Raw genomic sequence first — 22,113 nt, 5'->3', positions numbered from 1 at the left:
TTTAAGTACCACGTTGTGAATTTAAGGAATGTCTACCTTCTTTACAAATCAACATTAAGTTAACCAAATTTTCGCCAGACTAGCTATACATTAGACTCACTTTACTTTGGCCATCTTTTAGACTTGCTACACTTAAGCTATACATTAGACTTGCTATACTTTAGCCATACATTAGACTCACTTTACTTTAGCTATACATTAGACTCACCTTACTTTAGCTATAGACTCACTTTACTTTAGCCATACATTAGACTCACTTTACTTTAGACATACATTAGACTCACTTTACTTTAGTCATACATTAGACTCACTTTACTTTAGCCATACATTAGACTCACTTTACTTTAGCTATACATTAGTCTCACTTTACTTTAGCCATACATTAGACTCACTTTACTTTAGCTATACATTAGACTCACTTTACTTTAGCTATAGACTCACTTTACTTTAGCCATACATTAGACTCACTTTACTTTAGCCATACATTAGACTCACTTTACTTTAGCCATAGATTAGACTCACTTTATTTAAGCCATACATTAGACTCACTTTACTTTGGCCATCTTTTAGACTTGCTACACTTAAGCTATACATTAGACTTGCTATACTTTAGCCATACATTAGACTCACTTTACTTTAGCTATACATTAGACTCACTTTACTTTTGCCATACATTAGACTCACTTTACTTTAGCTATACATTAGACTCACCTTACTTTAGCTATAGACTCACTTTACTTTAGCCATACATTAGACTCACTTTACTTTAGACATACATTAGACTCACTTTACTTTAGTCATACATTAGACTCACTTTACTTTAGCCATACATTAGACTCACTTTACTTTAGCTATACATTAGTCTCACTTTACTTTAGCCATACATTAGACTCACTTTACTTTAGCTATACATTAGACTCACTTTACTTTAGCTATAGACTCACTTTACTTTAGCCATACATTAGACTCACTTTACTTTAGCCATACATTAGACTCACTTTACTTTAGCCATAGATTAGACTCACTTTATTTAAGCCATACATTAGACTCACTTTACTTTAGACATACATTAGACTCACTTTACTTTAGACATACATTAGACTCACTTTACTTTAGCCATACATTAGTCTCGCTTTACTTTAGCCATACATTAGACTTGCTTTACTTTAGCCATACATTAGACTCGCTTTACTTTAGCCATACATTAGACTCGCTTTACTTTAGCCATACATTAGACTCACTTTACTTTAGCCATACATTAGACTCACTTTACTTTAGACATACATTAGACTCACTTTACTTTAGCCATACATTAGACTCACTTTACTTTAGACATACATTAGACTCACTTTACTTTAGACATACATTAGACTCACTTTTCTTTAGCCATAGATTAGACTCACTTTACTTTAGACATCTGTCACCTGATGCACATACCTTGCCGTGGTGTGACAGCTTGAGTGCCTCAATGACCCTCAGAGCTATACCGGCGGGAGCTCATCACTCCTGGCAGGTACTACCAAGCCGGACAGGTCTGTTAGGAAAGAGGCCAGACAAAAGGTGCATCCCCCTCCCCGGGACACAGGGGTTGTGCGATAGGCTAACAACCTGTCCATGGAAAAAAAAAAGTGTTATAGAAACCAGAACAAAAGCACAAACACTAAACATTGTCAGAGGCGAAAGTAGAGCTCCACAAAGGAGACTTATGAAGCTATGCAGGGAAAGTCGAACGAATCCTGTGAGGCCGACCACTCTACTTAAACCAATGAAAAAGAAACACTTCCTTATTCAAAAGGCAGCATTTAACTTGGGAACATGGAATGTCCGCACTTTACTAGAACCAGGTAGATGTGCACAAACTGCCAAGGAAATGGCCAACTACAAACTACAGATCCTGGGAATGAGTGAAGTTCGATGGAACACATTCGGTGAAACAAGACTGCAATCAGGAGAAACCCTTCTCTTCTCTGGAAAGGAAAAAGAAGATGACTTACATGAAAATGGTGTAGCACTACTACTAAACAAGGAAGCTTTCAAAAGTCTTTTAGAATGGGAACCAGTTTCAGAACGAATAATTAGAGCCAAATTTTTGTCTAAGTTCAAAAATGTTCACATCATTATGTGCTATGCTCCCACCAACCTTGCAAGTGATACTGACAAAAATACATTCTATGACCAACTGCAAAGTATAGTTGACAAAATACCTACAAGAGATGTTTTGATCGTCATGGGAGACTTGAATGCCAAAGTGGGAAGTGACAACAGAGAGAGAGAGAAAAGTATGGGCACCCATGGACTTGGCACCATAAACGAAAATGGAGAAATGTTTGCAGACTTCTGCACATTTAATGAATTAGTGATAGGAGGCAGCATTTTCCCCCACAAAAAATGCCACAAAGTGACATGGGTTTCACCAGACAATAAAACAGAGAATCAAATCGACCACATTACCATACGGCGGAACTGGAGAAGCACATTACTAGATGTACGAAACAGAAGAGGAGCAGATATTGGCTCAGACCACCACCTAGTTGTTGCCAAACTAAAAATGAAGCTGGCCAGCAATAAAACAGAAAGAAACAAAAGGAAAAGATTTGACCTAGACAAGCTCAACAACACACAGATTAAAAAGGAATTCCAACTATCTCTTCAAAATAGATTTGCTGTGCTACAACTAGATGAGGCCAAACAAAGCGTCGATAAATCTTGGCAAAATTTCAAAGAAATTATTACTGAAACAAGCAATGAAGTACTAAGCCTTAACCCTAAGAAGAAAAAACAGTGGATTAGTGATGAGACATGGAAATTAATCGAAGAAAGGAAATGCGCTAAACAGGCAGTTAACCTAGCAAAAACAAGAAACCACAAGCAACAATCAAAACAAGACTACCAAGCAGTTTCACAGAAAGTCACCAAAATGCTTAGACAAGACAAACGATCATTTTACAATAATCTGGCAGAACAGGCAGAAGAAGCAGCAAGTAAAAGAGATATAAAACAACTATACAAAATCACCAAACTTCTCAGTACCAAAAAGGCTAATTGCAATGTTCCAGTCCGAGACAAATACGGAAAACTACTTTCTTCAATAAATGAACAACTTGAAAGATGGAAAGAATATTTTCAAGAAGTGCTCAATAGACCTAAACCACGAAATCCACCAGATCTAAATGCAGGACCAACACTAGACATAAACATGGAAGAAATAACAAAAGAAGAAATAAGGAATGCACTCAAACAAATGAAGACAGGTAAAGCAGCTGGAATTGACAACATACCACCCGAAGTCCTAAAAGAAGGAGGAAGTGAAATAGTTGACCAAATGCACAAACTATTCAACAAAATTTGGTTAACAGAAACACCTCCGGGTGAGTGGAAAAAGGGCTTGCTAATTAAAATACCAAAGAGTGGAGATCTATCACAATGTGAGAAATGGCGAGGCATCACTTTGCTGTCAGTACCAAGCAAGATTTTTAGCAGAATCCTACTAAACAGAATAAAGGGAGCATGTGATGAACACCTAAGGGAAGAACAGGCCGGATTCAGAAAAGGGAGATCTTGTGCTGACCAAATAGCTACACTCAGGATAATTGTAGAACAATGTGTCGAATGGCAATCTCCTCTCTATGCAACTTTTGTTGACTTTGAAAAAGCTTTTGATAGTGTCGACAGAGAATCTATCTGGACTGTAATGAGACATTATGGGATCCCCAATAAAATAATAACCATAATCAAGAACCTTTATGATGGTTTCACCTGCCAAGTAACCCACTGTGGCAAGCTGTCAGAGGAATTTCCAGTCACAACAGGAGTCAAACAGGGATGTCTTCTTTCACCACTCCTGTTCCTTCTAGTACTGGATTGGGTCACAAAAGAAGCCTACTCTAACGCAGGGAAAGGAATCCAATGGACTCTCACACAAAAGCTGGAAGATCTGGAATTCGCTGATGACATAGCCCTATTATCACACAGACTACAGGATATGCAAGAAAAGGTCACAGCTTTAAGCGAAGTAGGAAAAAGAGTAGGCCTCAAAATAAACCACCAAAAAACTAAAGTACTAAAAGTAAACAATAAACAAAGTGGAGACATAGTATTGGATTCTCAGACAATAGACCAAGTAGAAAATTTTATATACCTTGGGAGTGTAGTCAATATATCAGGTGGAACAGATGAAGACATTAAACGCCGTATAAATCTAGCACGCCAGACATTTACACAGCTAAAACCAACCTGGAAATCTCCTTACATCTCAAACAAGACTAAACTAAGAATCTTTAACTCTAATGTCAAGGCTGTCCTACTGTATGGTTCTGAAACATGGAGAACAACTGAAGCCACAACAAAAAAATTACAGACCTTCATCAACAGATGCCTGAGAAATATCCTAAAAATACACTGGTATGACAAAGTAGAAAACACCAAACTGTGGGAGATGAGTGGACAGAAAAATATAGAAGTGCAGATCTTAGAGAGGAAGTGGAGATGGATTGGTCACACCCTTAGAAAAGATGCCAGCAACAGAGCTAGGCAGGCCATAGAGTGGAACCCCCAGGGAACAAGACGCAGAGGAAGACCAAAAAGAACATGGCGACGCAGTGTACTTGAAGAAGCAGAGAAGACCGGGAAGAGCTGGGACACCATCAAAAAGCTAGCAAGAGACCGTGGAGAGTGGCGTGTTTATGTCGAGGCCCTATGTTCCATGAGGAACTCAAAGGAATGATGATGATGATGATGACTTTAGACATACATTAGACTCACTTTACTTTAGTCATACATAAGACTCACTTTACTTTAGCCATACATAAGACTCACTTTACTTTAGCCATACATTAGACCTTCTTTACTTTAGCCATACATAAGACTCACTTTACTTTAGCCATACATTAGACCTTCTTTACTTTAGCTTTACATAAGACTCACTTTACTTTAGCCATACATAAGACTCACTTTACTTTAGCCATACATTAGACTCGCTTTACTTTAGCCATACATTAGATCTTCTTTACTTTAGCTATACATTAGAACAACTAAAAGATGAGACAACTTTATTGCTCCAAATGAATGAAATGTGTGTTTTGATTACAATTTGTCCACTACAGCAGTGCTGTTATAACAATAACAATACACACACACACATCACAAAACCAGCACTTGATGTCTCCTACATATTTCTCGATGACTTTGAATACGGATGTTTAATTTTCTTCTTGGGTATTTTCATGTTTTCACGGAACCGAAAAGAAAAATAATAATTGAAATTGTACATCTTTGTCAGGGCATCTGTTAACAAACATGTCCTAAACTGTGTGCCCGAGGCAACTTTGTAGCTTTAATGCAGCATCGTCAGGCCGTTACTGGATGGATTGAAATTCTGGTTTATTGCTTTGTGACGATCACACTTGCCGTGGATTATATTATCAAACTTGACAATTCAATGAAATGAAGAAAGAAACATCTCTCTGTATTTTCTTAAAACTTCTTTAATAAGACTTCCTCAACTTTCACATCAAATGACTTCTCAATTCAGTAACAACTTGACTTGATACTTCATAAATAAAACTTAAAAGATACATGAAACTTCACTTAGTATAACTTCAACTTCAACTAATAAAACTTTAATTAATGGACCCGCTAATATCACAAAACTTATAAACATTACTAATCGAGGACTGAGCGAGGACTACTACTATGCGAGGACCCAGTCTAACTGACTTTCCCCTTATTTATACTTTCTTTGATCGTACGTTCCAGAATCATGGAACCTTCTCAGATAATTATTTTAGTAACTTTGACCTTCTAAAAGCTGACGTGTGCTATTTTTTTCCCTTAACCTCTTTCTTTGATTGGATACCTAAAATTAACTTGTTTACGCTGGACACTTGCACTGGTTTGAACTCGCTTCTAGAAACTGGTCGAAATAGGTCACAGACTCGACTCGTGACAGCTTTTACAATACATTAGACTCGCTATACTTGAGCTACATCTTAGACTATTTATACTTGTTTGTCACTAGGGTCAGATCTTCTCAGGTCAAGATCACAGAATCTACATGCTGGGCAACCCCATTATCTTCTGGTCTCTGCTTGTCATCAAAGTTTTATTCCTTGGCCTGTGGTTGGCCTACTCTGTTGGACACAAGAGAAAGATTCCGATCAACAAAAACTTACAGAGTAAGATCTGTTCAGACATGCCTACAGTCCCGCATTATGCGGAACCATCCCGCAAAAGCATCAAAAAAGCTCACATGTTCCGCCGTTCCGCATTCACGATTTTTTGTTCCGCCAAGTCTGAATTCCGACACAAAAAAAAATCGCCGATTTTTTCATTATTTATAAATAATGCGAAATGAAAATACTGAATGTAAAATAAAATATATCTAGGTCTGTGTTTATTGTTTACATTTCATCTCCTCCCGGACCCGGTGTGTCCTAAATTTACGAAGATATGGTTGAGCTAGATCTAGACATAGATCTACATCTACATCTAGATCTATTACTCTAGGTCTAGATCTATTCTTAGAATCTAGTAAGTGCTAATAAGCCTAATTTTCCATTCAAATCCCTTTCTTTTCCCGACAAAGGCACTATTCTAACACTAACGTCTAAACTGGTTTCTTAGGTAATTCTATTCAATTGAAATAGGTTATTAGAGATCTAGACCTAGATGAGATCTAAATGTAATTAATTAACTTAGACACAGTAAGGCTAAGGCCTAGATCTAAACAAGGCTATATAATATATCTACTTATTACATAGTCTAAATTTAAAATTAGTATCTAGATCTAGCACTAGATTACTAGATTTAACTAGATCAGTAGATGATACTAAATCTAGATCTATCTTAGTATCTAGAGAAATACTTCAAATAGACTTAGAAGGTGATAGATCTCTAGATTTCTATGTATCATTGTCATATGTAATAAATTTAGTTCTCAATAAGTCCATAGATCTAGACATAAATATTTAGATCTATAAATAATATAATTATTATAATCTGTGTTCTTAGACTTAGAGGACTTATTAGATGTAGGTCTAGTCCTAGACTAGTGCTACTAGTAGACACTCTTAAATTATTTTAGATCTAGCACTAGAGACAACTTCTAGAGTGACTAGAGTAGAGCCCTAGAAAAGGATAGATAATCAAGTACCGGTAGATCTAGAATAATCACATAGGAGTTAGAACTATTGATTTCAAACAAAGCCAAAGGACATAATTATGAATTAAAGGTTTTCTTACTTTTAATTATATTATACTATTTACATCTAATTTATAAGAAGCAAACTAGTATTGTTATTAAAGTAATTATAATTGAAGGTTTATTTATATTGCGTACAGTATGGCTGACAAACCTAAACGCGTTTATGTTCCACATTGGGGCCCAAAATTCCACATTTTCAACCTGAGTGTTCCACTTTTAATTATATTATACTATTTACATCTAATTTATAAGAAGCAAACTAGTATTGTTATTAAAGTAATTATAATTGAAGTTTTATTTATATTGCGTACAGTATGGCTGACAAACCTAAACGCGTTTATGTTCCACATTGGGGCCCAAAATTCCACATTTTCAACCTGAGTGTTCCACATTCTGGGTCTTGGGGGTAGGCATGTCTGTCTGTTATTGTAAACATGTTAACGCCAGATCTTGTTTAGTAATGATACTTGCTTGGTTTTTTCACTACATAAACATCAGCTCAGGTGCCAGCTAGCCTTAGATGGCATAGAGGAGAAAAACTTAACAAAAAGTGCTTATCAAAAGAGACACTAGGCTCTTTCTTTCAATGGCTGCTAATGCTGATGCAGAAAGCTTGAGGAAAAAAGAACATAAATCTACCACTGTTAGACAATGGCTTTGTCTGTATAGGGTGTGGCAAAAAATATAGGTCACAAGCTAAGACTGCAATGTGAAAAACTGCACACCACCTTTATCTTTGGGTTTGAAGACAAGCCTTATTACTATGATTGTCCGTCATTACATATAGATAAAGTAATTTGACACCAAAAAAAAGTTTTAATTTTATTCTTGGTACTGAGGTATTTGCATAAATGCTATTTTGTTTGCTTCTATAAATTTTTTTTTATTAATGTAAAGTTTGTACAAATTAAAATTATATTATTTTCAATTTAAGAAATGATTTTGAAATAATTCAATGTATTCTCCTCAGTTTACTGTGAGAGATCATTCCGTGTGTGCTGGTGGCTACTTCTGGCCTGGTTTCTTCACTACGCCCCCTTTTGGAGCATGTCTCGTGTCTTGTATTTTCACCACTATTTCCCAGCATTCCTCTACAGTGCTATGTTTGGAGGTTAGTATCTACTGTTGGAGATGGATGGTTATACTCTTAAAGTCTTTGCAATATGTAATTCTGTTAGATAACAACATTTTAACTCATACAAACCTAAGACTAAGCATGAACAGCTTTAAAAACAAGATTTAGCACGAATGGCCTTAACCCTTTCTCTCCGTAATTATTTTCCTGTTCCGATAGTATTATTCATTTCGCTCATTTGTATTTAACTATCCTGTTCATATTAAACTTCAATATTTTTTTTTTGTTAGTTATCAGAAAATGTTTATATCTGGTATCGAATTGTAGAAGAATATATGCCCTTTTTACAAAACACAAATTTAAGTTTATAAATCCAAAAATCCATTTAGCTTAATGAGTTCAAATCAACGTTGGTATTGTGAATTAGGAGAGAAAGAGTTAAAAACAAGATTTAGCATGAATGGCCCTAAAAACAAGATTTAGCATGAATGGACCTAAAAACAAGGTTTAGCATGAATGGCCCTAAAAACAAGATTTAGCATGAATGGCCCTGAAAACAAGATTTAGCATGAATGGCCCTAAAAACAAGATTTAGCATGAATGGGTCTAAAAACAAGATATAGCATGAATGGCCCTGAAAACAAGATTTAGCATGAATGGCCCTAAAAACAAGATTTAGCATGAAAGGGTCTAAAAACAAGATTTAGCATGAATGGCTTTTTAAAAAATTACATCAACAAAATAACTTCTTTTATACAGACTTGATTGTCTTAAATTTTTGGATTCATAAGCCAAGGGTCAGAGAATTAGATAAAACAAATAAATAAAAGTAATTTTACCGTTCATTAAGGTACCGTAACAAAAGTGTGGCTACCTATCAAGGCGGCTCAAGTTTGAAACCTGACTCAAGCTGAGTTACGTTTGCTGACCGCCTAAAGGCCACAAAAGTAATTGGGGTGACAGCACTATGACAGTATTGCGCATGCTATTATCATGAAAAATGTGCTATACAAAAACAAAACAAAAAAAGTTTCAGGTGAAGGGCATCTCGACAAATAGAACTCTGAATCTTCTGGAGCTATAAGAGCTTTAAGTCTGAGATAATAAATCCTTCAAGAAAATAACATTAATTTAATAATTTACTTAGACAAATTTGAAAAAAAAAAGGGGGGGGGGGGCTGACTGAAATGTAAAAAATCCTCTTCATTATTTTCCTTGGGCCTGAAATTAAGAAATATTTTCATTTTTTTTTCCTTTAGATTTTTTTTGTGGATTTCATGTTGAAATGTCAGTTCTGTTAAATCTCCATTTCCTTGTCCTCCTGCAGGTGTGATGCTGGACTTCCTTGTCACACTGACCTGTATCTGTGTCCCTGACTACTTGGCAGTCAAAGTTTTTCACTTTTGTTTTCTGCTGATAGCTGCTGGCATTTTATGGAGGTAAGTGACTTGAGGAGGTCATGAATATGTAGCCCATTTATGCAGGCTAGTGATTTCTTACTCAGATACAATTCTTAGACATAGGATGTACCCAAGTGGTTCTTAAATTCATTTGAAATGTAACAGAAAAGATTTGTATAAGGTGATTCCATGGACAGAGTTTGAATGTATGATAACAAATGATTTTTGATCTTGACTATTGAAGAGTGCATGTTTCTTTAGCTTTTATCTGTGGGTGAGAAAGAATGCCTTTATTTAACTGTTTACTTTACAATTGATTCATAGTTAGTGATACACTTTACACATCCAACAACAAACTTATTCAGCCCTTTTGATGATTTGTGAGGAATTGTCGAAGCTGACAAGTTTTGATTGTATATTCACATGACATGATCTATCAGATAGTCTTACATTATTAGACAGTCAGAAAGTCTTACATGATCAATCGGTCATACAATCTTAAAGCGCCAGATGGGAGAAAGCAAGGGAGACAACTCATGTGTGTAAATGCCATTAACTCTTTCTCTCCTAACTGACGCTACCAACGTTGATTCCACCAGAACGTGGTAAATAATTACGGAGAGAAAGAGTTAAGAAGTGAAACAGTCTTTGCAGACTTTTTGAGAACAAAAGAGGACTACAATAAAGTTGTGCGAGAGTTAACAGAAGAAGTGAAACAGTCTTTGCTTTGCAGATTTGTTGAGAACAAAAGAGGACTACCGGTACCATAAAGTTGTGCGAGAGTTAACAGTGATGCCCTAAGATTTAAAAAAATTAGGAAAAAGTAATCTAGGGAAGCATAGGTGGCCTTAGGACATGGCAAGTGGGGATACTTCCCCTGGCTTGTAGGGAGACGTGGGACAATGCGATTAAGAGAATATTTTGTCACCATCAGCCCATTGTCCAAATATTCATGGCCCTGATATGACACTTGCCCAGGGTAATGCACAGTGCAAAGGCTGCCTTTGAGGGAAGTTAGGAAGATGATAATTTGATGTCTGCTGTATTCTTCTTCTTCTTCTAGCCAGCTTTATTGCTGCTGAGCTGTCAGCTCTTTTGCAGACTGTGCTAAGGAAAAACAGTGTGCTGTTCTCTTCAGTTGTTCAGCACTGCCGTACAGGGTGTTGGTTGTGTTGGGCTGTAGTGGTAGTAGGGTCTTCCTAAGGTGGATTAGGATGTGGGATATGTCTGCTGTATATAACTCTATCTATCTGGCAAGCCACTTATTACATTTTTATCTGAAATTGGATCTAATCCTGTTTTCACCAAGTTCCTTCTTTTAGGAAATCTAGAAACTGGAACAAAAATATTCCACTTATATATCAGTATGTCCCACGCCAACAAACGTTTTTTCAAGCAGGCAAACATTTGTACAAGTACATTCTACAGCCTCAGACGTTTTTATTTCTAGAACTGAGTTTTCTTATTTGTTTTAGTGTATTGTGTACCTCTAAATTTTTTTCAAGTTACTTTTTTACAGACTGTCAAATTAGATTGCAGACTAGGCTTTTCTTTCGTCAACTAAATGCAATATTTGGCTCTATCCTCAGCTTCTATTTATTTCATCCACTGGCCTATGGGATGTCTGGCTCCTTGGCTGCTGTCGAGGGCAGCATGATGCACAATGTGAAGTGGCTGGATTCTTGGGATATATAGAGCAGGGATCCAGCAATAGAGGAAAAATATATAGGTTTGGATGTACATACAACTTAAAAATAGATTTGAATCAAATCATTTTTTGTTAGAAAACTGCTGAATCTAGCACTGAGTTAAGTCATAATTGTGACTGAGTTAAGTCATAATTGTGACTGAGTTAAATTTTTATCATGACTGAGTTAAGTCATAATTATGATTGTTAAGAAAAGTCAGCCATTGTCTTCATCACAATGTACACTTCTATTCTTCTTTGTACACTGTATTACGTGGGAGATTGCCATATAATGATTTGCAATGCAATTTAATTCTCTCTCTTATATACTATTAATCTTAGGACTCAAAGCAAATCTTTTTAACATTATATATGTATACTAAGTAGACAAAGTCAACACTTAATCAAGCCAACATGAATATTTTCTTTGAAAGATTCAAAATGAATAAAACTGAAAAGGAATTTTCGCCAATTATTGTATCCACTTTTTTCAAGTTTTTTTTTTTACTTTGATCTCTGTACATATTTGAATCCTGTGATTTTTTTGTTTCGTTGCTATTCTTGTTGTCATAATGCTAACAATTTTATTTGGTTTCACCTTTTTTTTTTTTGGTGTCATAAGATTTGTCAAAAGACGTTTATTGTTTACTTTATACACAGCAGAACATACCATTTGGAACAATCAAGAAATATAAATCTGTTGCGTAGTGAGTAGTCTTTTGACACAGTCATTCCATTTTTTTAATTAAAAATTATTTTTTTTTGAGTTACGATGTAAACATAAACTTGAGTAAAAAAAAAATATGAGTTTATTTTTTCAAAGGCTTGGGTTTCAAATCAAAATGATGTCATTAAAATAAAATACATTTCATGTGATACATCAGAACAAGTTGTTAGGGCCTCATTCAGTTACTTTGAAAGATTTGTTTCAACGTCAAGTTATTTTAAGACCATTCCTTGTCTATCAGAAATGCCTAGGAGATTGATACAACCTACATTTAGTCTGTTGTTTGTTTGTCCATTATTAAAATAATATTGCTTTAGAAAAAAACATGCTGTCCAACTACAAGTCTCTTGATTTGGATCAATAAAATTACTACAAGCTTGCTATTAGCCACAGAAACAGGTGACCTTTACATCACCGAAGCTGCAAGTCTTCAGGGGACTTAATCCAATGTTGTTATTTTTAAAGTTAAATTTATATTTGAACTATATCTCAATTGTTTTTATAAAGTCTAAGTCTGAGATGCCAGTGATTGTAACTGCAAGCTTAACATTAGCATTTAGTTTGTCTAAGTTTACTACCACTGGACAAGAGTCATCTTAATGGTTCCAGCCAGCCAGAATTTGTCGCCAGCTTTTTGGCATTTATTTCCTCTGACTCACCTACTTTAGCCAGGTATCAGGGCTGGTCTTAGGCATAGGCAAACTAGGCAGCCACCTAGGGTCTCCCATTGGTAAGAGACACAGGACTCAAAAACAATTTTTGTTTTAGAAAAAAATTCTAAACATGAATCGAATTTCAAACATGCCAGAACTGTATGGCTCTGTGTCTACTAGCCAAGCTCTAAGTCTCTACTATGATTGAAGGTTTATTAATGAATGTTTAGATTTACTTAGACTACATGGTAGAAGACTAGTTGATTATACCAACGTTGATTTGACCCCATTAAAAATAAATGGCTTTGTGAATTTATAATCTTTAATTTGTGTTGTGTAAAAAGAGCATGCATTTCCCTATAAATCAATACCAAATATAACATTTTCTGATATCAAACAAAAAATGTTTTTTGAAGTTTAATCATAACAGGATAGTGAAATACAAATGTGCGAAATGAATAATTCTATTGGAACGAGGAAAATAATTATGGAGAGAAAGAGTTATAGCATATTCATGCTATCAGCGCTATATGAACTTTAAACTTATGTTATTTAGATAGGCCTACAGGAAGGTTTTCTTTTTGTTTTTCATTTAGGGTCACTCTATTCACTTTGCCTTGGGCCTCCAATTACCTAAGGCTGGCCCTGCTCTACATACAGTCACAAATGGATTATGAAATCAAGGTTTAGTGCATGTATCAGTCTGTTGCTTGTTTACAAATGATTTAGTTTTTAATTTTACAATCTGTATTTTTATTTCCTACCAAAGATGTTTTGTGCTAAATCCAAGCTGCTTGTGCATGGTAGCAAGAGCTGCTCCACTGAGAAGGTTGTTTTGATGTGCTATACGTGGGACTGTTCTAGTCTTGTTTTAATCTTAAATATGTGCTGTTCATTGCTAAAATATTTTTATGTAGATTTTATTTGATGTTGTAACAATATGTTCATTAATGACTGATATTTATGTATATATATAATAATATATAATAATAATAAATGCTATATATCACATATGAACTACATGGTTTGTACAAATACAATTAAATGCTCAAAAGTTCTGAATGTTTATCAGTGAGCTGAAGTAGAATCTAGCAGACATAAGATAATTCTTTGTGGAATTTCTATTTGAAAAGATTTCTCTTAGCTCTATAACTATTTCACTTCTTAAAAGCTTTAATGAGTCTGTCAGTCAGCTATTAATCTAATTAGAGCTTGGTCATTGGCCTTGTATTGATGAAACTTTTAAACTAAGAATCAGTAAAATGAAGTGATTCCAACTCTGCACCTCTTCAGATTCCTATGTTGCTCTGAGTGAAGAATGAACATTCCATTAAAATATGTTCAAACACACACACACTTTTTATGTTTGTTGTATATTTTATTTCCATAAATATCAACACAATTTGTTGTCATAGATTCACTTCAGAAACATTTAGACACATCTTCAAACAGTTCATTCCATACAAAAGTTAAATCATTCTTCCCTTCTCTCCAGATCCTCCTGTTCTAATGCAATATGTCTCCTCTCTCACACATAGCCCATCCCTAATGTCTTCAAGCTAGTGTCCCTTGATATGCAGTCTGCTCAGTAACAAACAAATCAAGTAGGTCACCGGGTTCAAGGACAATATTTCTTCAGTGCAATGGCCTTCAGCTTTATACTGTCTAACTTTGATGGTAGGAACATGTCAAAGTTGAACTGATTTGTAAAGAATGAGGGGTGCCCAGGCTAGGAATTTTATCCAAGATTAACAACTTGCCTTAGAGCTAACTAACAACTTTAAGAAAAAACATTTCATTGGCTGATAAAAATTTAGGAAAAAGAATTCTATCTAAAAGCTCACTGACAATGTCTAGCAAGCAACAAGTACTGACCAGAACTTTTAAAGTCTATACATATTTATAATTGACATAATACAAACAAAATTAACGCAACACAATTAGAAATCTATAATTCAACAAAACATTTCTACAGCCAACTTTGTATCTGACTTGCCAGACACATTTTGAATTGAACACCTTGGAATAGTACACACAGTCTATGACATTGTCTGACATTACCCAATCTTCCATCTCTCTCAATGTGTTTCTCATAATGTTACAATTGCAGAGCATGACAATGTAAGAAGGAATGGCAACATACAATCTCATATTGTGATTTGACACATGGACAATGTCCAACTTAAAGGTTTCAATGAAAGTAAAGGAGCATATCAAGACATAGAAAAGTACCACAACAGTATAGATGTAATGGATGCTTACAAAAAATGCCAGAATTAGATGTATATCAAAATATAATATACACAAATAAAAATATTGTTCAAACATACAAAATAGAAAAACATGAAAAATGAGCAAAATAAAATTTTAATTGTAAGCTTCACCCCAATGGAAATTATCAGTATTGTTACCACTGATATAACCATCATTACCAACCACTTATCTGTTACCACTGATATAACCGTCATTACCAACCACTTATCTGTTACCACTGACCTATTTTCTTAAGTGATCACTTTAACTGATTAATTATATTATTACCATAAATTGACAAGTCCTTATGATATTAATCAAAATGCATCCAACCAAGACATACAAACACTTGCTGGCCATGAAAACAATTCTTAGGGTGAAAAAGAACATTTTAATTAAAACTTTATGTTGCCTATTAGTGTTGTTTATTTCCCACGAGCTACATGTATATATATATGTCATGTAATATGAGTTTATCTTGTGTTCTTTTGACCAAGTTTTATTATTATTTTCAGATATTTCTTTAAATGGATAAGTTTGAAATCAATTACACATATTCCCAGTTTAGAAGCCTGCATTCCCTAGTGCTATTAGAGCATGGAATGGGTTGCCTGGGCTAGCCAGGAAAACCAGTGACTTGGCAGAATTTAAGTCATTGGTTAATATGCATGACTAAATGCATGACGCGTAGGACGTAATCATCTTCTTTTTTGAAGTAACGTCTGTATTATATAAGATAAGATTTTGTAACAGCCAAAGTTAATGATACTATTTCTTTTCTTTTAAACTGCAACCCAATGTGTACTATACTAACTGCCTCACATAACATTTTCATTTTATGACCAGTTCTACTGGAATAGTCTACACCAAGAATAACTTGACACCAAATGTATCTCAGATTGGTATCTTTTCATTAGCTACATGTTTGGGTCATCTGATCTACTTGTCTAAACATTTAGCTTGCAATGGTATGGTACAGGTGTCGTTTGTTTGTTTTACATGTTTCAGATGTTCCTTCAGAGTTGAAGATAATTACTTCCTAGTCCAAACCTCCCGCAGGATGACGGGGGGATGGGAGCGGGTAGGGTTTGAACCCGGGACCATCGATAAATCTGAACGACAGTCCATCGTGCAAACCCCACGACCAGGTGTCTATAATCTTAACTCTTTCTCTCCATTATTATTTTTCCATGATTCGAAGGAGTTCTTCTTTTAGCTCATTACTATTTCACTACCCCTGTTATGATTGAGCTTCAATAGCTTTGTTGTTTGTTATCAGAAAATGTTCTATTTGGTACAGAATTAAAGGGGACTGCATGCTCTTTTTTATATAACACAAAGTCAAGTTTATAAAAATAATTTTTAATTTAATTTAAAGAGGTCAAATCAACGATGGGATCGTTGATTAGGAGAGAAAGAGTTAAACCATTTTGAATCACTAACCAAACTATGCCCTAGTAGCATTTGCAAAATATATTTACTTGAAAAATAAATTTTGAATAGTGTAGGTCTATCAATTTATATAGCGATAATTTATATAATAAAGTAATTTTGACACATACAACCAAAAGTTTTTCACACTGCCATGTTGCCTTAACATCAAGTGAAGATTTGGTTCTCTGGAGATTAGAGCAGCAAACTTCTTTCTTTTTTAGTTTCTAATAATCATTCATCTTTTCACCAATTTATGCACAAACATTTTTTGGTTAAATTCTTACTATTAAATCACATTTTCTTCATAGTGAAAACATTGAACCAAGAAGGAATGTGGGTGAAAGGGGAGGTAAGTTGTTTAAAAAGTCAAAATGAAATCATATTGATCGCAAGCTAAATTTGGCACATAGTAGCAAGGCTGGGTAGTAAACTAAAATAAAGTTTCCCTTTCAGACCTATGGGGCAGATGATGTTGAGGTCATCTGTTTCTATGGCAAACGGTTAACGAGCAGGGTGTCATGTGGATGGCATAACGACTAACCACCTCCTTACTTTCCCCAACTAAAGTCAAGTACCCATCGACTCAGGGGCAACCCTAAAAATCCAGAAACTCAAAATCCCATTCTTCACCGAATTTCAAACCCAGGACCCAGGTTCGGAAGACAGGCACTTAACCACTCGCTCACCATGTCCTACAGGGTAGGATATGGCGCTAATAATGAGAATGTCATGGGTATGATCTTCCTACTGGCCAATGTTTTCTTTGTAAGTCATTACCACTTATTCTCTCCTTATCATTTCTCTCCAAGTATTCCAAAGTAAGGTGCAAAGTAAAAAATATCCAATCCCTGTGGTTTGGAAGAAAAATACAACTTCCTGTCACTCAAAGTTGTGGTTGTAATGTACAAAAATTATTTTTGAAGATAGAACATCAAATCAACTTATAGCTACAGTAGAGAAAAAAAAACAGCACATCAAATCAACTTATGGCTACAGTAGAGAAAAAAAAACCAGTACATCAAATCAACTTATGGCTACAGTAGAGAAAAAAAAACAGTACATCAAATCAACTTATAGCTACAGTAGAGAAAAACCAAAACAGCTACAGATAATATAATATCAAGAAAAAAACTCATTCAAAATCTAAAACTCAAAGAGTTTTTTTTGGAAGATTTTAAATGAAATGAAAGACTTTTGGTTCAAAACTTGGAGCAAGACATGGACTGAATTGAGCACAAATAGACATCTGACCAGCACAAATAGACATCTGACCAGCACAAATAGACATCTGACCAGCACAAATAGACATCTGACCAGCACAAAGAAATATGTTATAAATTACAGACGTTCCATCAAAGAAGAAGACGATTAGATCGTACACATATCCATAGACATATGATTACCTTGCACTCAATAAACACATATCCATAGACACAGGATTACCTTGTTCTCAATTAACACATATCCATAGACACAGGATTACCTAGCACTCAATAAACACATATCCATAGACACAGGATTACCTTGCACTCAATAAACACATATCCATAGACACAGGATTACCTTGTACTCAATTAACACATATCCATAGACACAGGATTACCTAGCACTCAATTAACACATATCCATAGACACAGGATTATGTACCTTGCACTCAATTAACACATATCCATAGACACAGGATTACCTTGTACTCAATTTAACACAGTCATTGCCTGGTGCCATTGGATGAAAAAGTCTATTGCAGTAGAACAATAAAACTGAAGCTGACAGTAAAATAATAATTAGTCTCAGACCATCAAAAAAATTGACAGAACAGGTAAAAAAAAAATTCTAATTTAGTTTTTAAAAAAAATGTCGCTTATCTGTCAGTAATCTGGGACATTAAATATCCGGACTGCCTTTTTGTTGTTCTTGTTGTACAGTACCTAAGTCCTCCTGATGTGCGACTTTGTCTATTGTATTGCTAGGAAGTCTTTGTCTATTGTATTGCTAGGTAGGCTATAACATAACTCATTGAATTTTATGTTTATGCTATATCTCTATATTAATTTTCTTTATATTGTTGGAGAAATGCAATGTTTATAAAACATATTCCACATTCGGTTATCCAGACGATCAGATCAATTATCTGGACAGATACTGTCCCAATTAATCTGGAGAATTGACTTTCTACTGTAATTATAAAAAAAAAAAATGACAAAATTATAATAGGATCAAATGACAAATGCTCAATTAGGACTAACAGAAAATGACATGTTAAGTACCATAACACATTACCCTTGACTTTGATATCAGTAAATCAAAAAGCACCAAAAACATAATCCAGACCAAGTTTTGGTCAAATCCCACTTTTAACTTCACTGGTTATTTGTGTGAAGTATTGACAATATGTTTTTTTTTTTCTTTAAGATGTTTTCCTGGCATTTATTTCTGAAAGACATTTCTATTTCTTAGAGAGTTACACTTTGAGATAAGTATGTCATGTAAGTATGTAGGTATGAAATGAATTGACAAATCTTATTTGGTAGGATTTAGGGAGGAGGACAAGTGTAAACTTTATATTTAACAAAATTTATCTGCTTGGTGTGATTCCTAAAGCTGTATACTAAATATAAATCACAAATATTAATTGATAAATTCCTGAGAGATGTAACAAGAAACACACACACTCGTAGTTTACCCTAGACAATATCTTGTAATAAAGTTTTACTTGATGTGGTTCCTTTGGTTTCTATTAGAAAGTCAAGGTCCCTTTTAAGACCTTGTGTTCCATGAAGAAGATTATATAAAGCTCGACTGTTTCTATGGCCAAAAGTTGATGAGGGGGTTTATGAGGCGGGTCTAAGAAAACTGCTAATTTTTCTGATCAATAATTAGAATATTTTTCACAACTTCATTAATACACATGGGATGGCAGACGTTTTGGTCAATTTCTTTGTGACCAATTAAGAAGCTGGGGACACTAAAGTGTTTGTGGATCTAGCTATGAGAAATACCTCATTTTAAATTTGCATCATTGTTTTGCATTAATTAAGTCCAATAGGAAAAACTTGATTTAAATTTTTTTTCTTTGGCCTTTTTTAAAGAACCTAATATTAAAAGTAAACCAGTTAAACCAAGATGTTTTCTTTATCAGACGACAAAGTTTGAGCACGCATACAACTGGATTTCCTAGAGTTGAAGAATACAGACTTAATTCCACTACTAGAAGTAGTTGGTATAATTCTGGTACTTTAAAAAAAATTGAATTAAAGATACTTCAAGAATGTAAAGTCATTGATAATTCTAATGTAGGACTATCAAACAATCTGATCACCACTGTCCGTCTCGACATGATCTGGACTTCATGTAATCATCTCCCTTCTGTTGTTTCTCCTCCTCACTTAACTCTTCTTCTGTCGCTTCATAGTCCTCACTCTCGGAATTAATACTGCTCTTGGAGTCGTGGATTGTGACACTGACATGGGGATCAATGCGTTTCAGCTCAATCATTTTTTTGTTTCTTTGACTCTTGGGTAGCGGTGACTCCACTTCCTCCCCGTCGAGCTCGTCACGGAGTTTTTTAGTTTTGCTTTTCTTTTTGAATGACTCCGTGTCAAGAATGATGGGTTTACCAGGGTCTGTCTTCGACGGCAGTTGATCGCCAGAGGCCATGGCCAATATGTTTTGATGGACGATGGCCTCGGCCAACAGTTTTCGTTTGGTTTCAGGATTGTACTCCACTACGCTGGGAAAGCGTGAGACTGAGCTAATGAACTCATCGGAGGCCTGGTTGGTCAACCCTCTTTCCAAGCAAAGGCTGTCTGTGTCATCAACCTCTTCTAACTTTGAATGAGGGACTTCAATTTCCTGGAATGTGGTTACAAAGTCTTGGTAGAGTCGAACTGAGGTGACTAGACATTGGAGAAGTAATGTCAAGGCCAAGAGCCAGGAAGAGGCCTGAAATAGAAAAAAGAAATGTGACTGACATAAGCAAAGAAACTGAAATGAATACAAGTTAATTTTAATTTTAATGTTAATTAAATTATTCAAATAATGTCAGCGTTTAAAAAAAAAATTTAATACCAGTATCAAATTGTAGTGACATGAATACAAAATGTTAAAGAATTTATATTTAAGTTATATATATATATATATATATATATATATATATATATATATATATATATATATATATATATATATAAGTTTATATATTACATAATAATAAGGCTTGTCTTCGAGTCGGAAGATTAATGAGGAATGCAGTATTTCCCCTGGCTTTGCAGCCCCAGCTGTGACCTACATATTTTGCCACATCCAGAGCAAGAGATGAGTGAGTCTAAAAGTGACACTTTTGTTTGATGTTGGACTGGCGGAACTGTTATCACTAACTGGAGAATGGTCATAAGGCTGGCTGCTCACTTAGGAGTAGGGAAACCCTGAACCTAAGCCTGCCATAGCTAACGCCCAGGCTCACATAACATCAAGCTCAATGAACTGTAGTTTTAGGACTGGAGGAGGCCAACACTAAATTGATAAAAAAGATTTTGGGGAGGAATGTTGTTGGAATGATTCGACTGTAAGCAAAAACTTTGAAGCAAAAAGGGTTTTAAGTAGTTTATTAATACATTGTGCAATGAACTTTCAAGACATCAAACAAGAGATCCATTAGTACTTGAGTCAGTAGCATATAGGGCAAGACTGAAAACATTGTTTCCTTGTTGTTATTTAGGCATGAGAGGGCTATATCACATGGTTTATATATTCCCAGGGACTGAATGTTTTGAGTAGGATGACAAGGGAAATTTTGTGACTGGTTCAAGGCAGCTGGGTCTGGAAGAGGACAGACGTCTTTGCTGTCACTGAGTTTGTTTAAATTAATTTCTTGGGAAGTTTTGTGGTTCATTCAGTGTATACTTGTATGTTAATTAGTGTATACTGGAATGTTAATTAGTGTATACTTGTATGTTAATTAGTGTATACTGGTATGTTAATTAGTGTATACTTGTATGCTATTAGTGTATATTTGTATGTTAATTAGTGTATACTTGTATGCTAATTAGTGTATATTTGTATGCTAATTAGTGTATATTTGTATGTTAATTAGTGTATATTTGTATGCTAATTAGTGTATACTTGTATGTTAATTAGTGTATATTCATATGGTAATTAGTGTATATTTGTATGCTAATTAGTGTATACTCGTATGCTAATTAGTGTATACTTGTATGTTAATTAGTGTATACTCGTATGTTAATTAGTGATTATTATCCATCAGCATTGTTCAAAGTTCTATTGTTTCTAAGGACACCTAGTTAAAATACTGACATCCAATATATTTTTAACTTCAGATTCTTTATGTTCAAAGGTTTGAGAACCAATGGAGAAAGTCTTTCATTTTGAACTTAATGACATTCAGGTTCTTACCTCAGCCAATAAGTTGAAGGTATAAAATGGACATTCAAAAGCTCTGGCTGTTATGTCCCAACTGACATTCTCATATTCCTTACAATGGCCACTGGAATAGAACAAACAGCTTACAAATCAATATTTTATCAAAGATATTTTCACATGCTAATCAAAAGTTTAGTTTATGTTAATACTAAGAATTCAAATAAATAAATAATACTTGTATAAATTTGTCCTAGCACATGTAATAAGAAACAAGTCTTTTGTCCCAAACGTATTAACTAGTTTA

The 22,113-nt window shown here is 34.8% G+C and overlaps 2 protein-coding genes across 3 annotated transcripts in view; one reads left to right on the top strand and one right to left on the bottom strand.

Annotated features, from left to right (window-relative positions):
- The window catches only part of LOC106054483 (protein O-mannosyl-transferase 2-like), a 31,276-nt gene extending 18,422 nt beyond the window's left edge, over nucleotides 1-12,854 (top strand). Inside the window, exons 16-19 of the mRNA XM_013210362.2 lie at nucleotides 6,017-6,173; nucleotides 8,172-8,312; nucleotides 9,604-9,715; nucleotides 11,266-12,854. Of these exons, the coding sequence (XP_013065816.1) occupies nucleotides 6,017-6,173; nucleotides 8,172-8,312; nucleotides 9,604-9,715; nucleotides 11,266-11,371 (516 nt within the window). The 3' untranslated portion in view covers nucleotides 11,372-12,854. The remainder of the gene's footprint in view (nucleotides 1-6,016; nucleotides 6,174-8,171; nucleotides 8,313-9,603; nucleotides 9,716-11,265) is intronic.
- A 1,169-nt stretch (nucleotides 12,855-14,023) lies between these two features.
- The window catches only part of LOC106054486 (uncharacterized), a 55,246-nt gene continuing 47,156 nt past the window's right edge, over nucleotides 14,024-22,113 (bottom strand). For both annotated transcript variants that reach the window (XM_056022704.1, XM_013210368.2), the window contains 2 exons: nucleotides 21,843-21,933; nucleotides 14,024-20,372 (listed from right to left, as the gene is read on the bottom strand). In XM_056022704.1, the coding sequence (XP_055878679.1) occupies nucleotides 19,746-20,372; nucleotides 21,843-21,933 (718 nt within the window). In that variant the 3' untranslated portion in view covers nucleotides 14,024-19,745. The remainder of the gene's footprint in view (nucleotides 20,373-21,842; nucleotides 21,934-22,113) is intronic.

This window comes from Biomphalaria glabrata, chromosome 3 (assembly GCF_947242115.1).
Source record: "Biomphalaria glabrata chromosome 3, xgBioGlab47.1, whole genome shotgun sequence".
In the NCBI taxonomy this organism is placed as follows: domain Eukaryota; kingdom Metazoa; phylum Mollusca; class Gastropoda; family Planorbidae; genus Biomphalaria; species Biomphalaria glabrata.
This window is presented reverse-complemented; position numbering and strand designations above follow the sequence as displayed.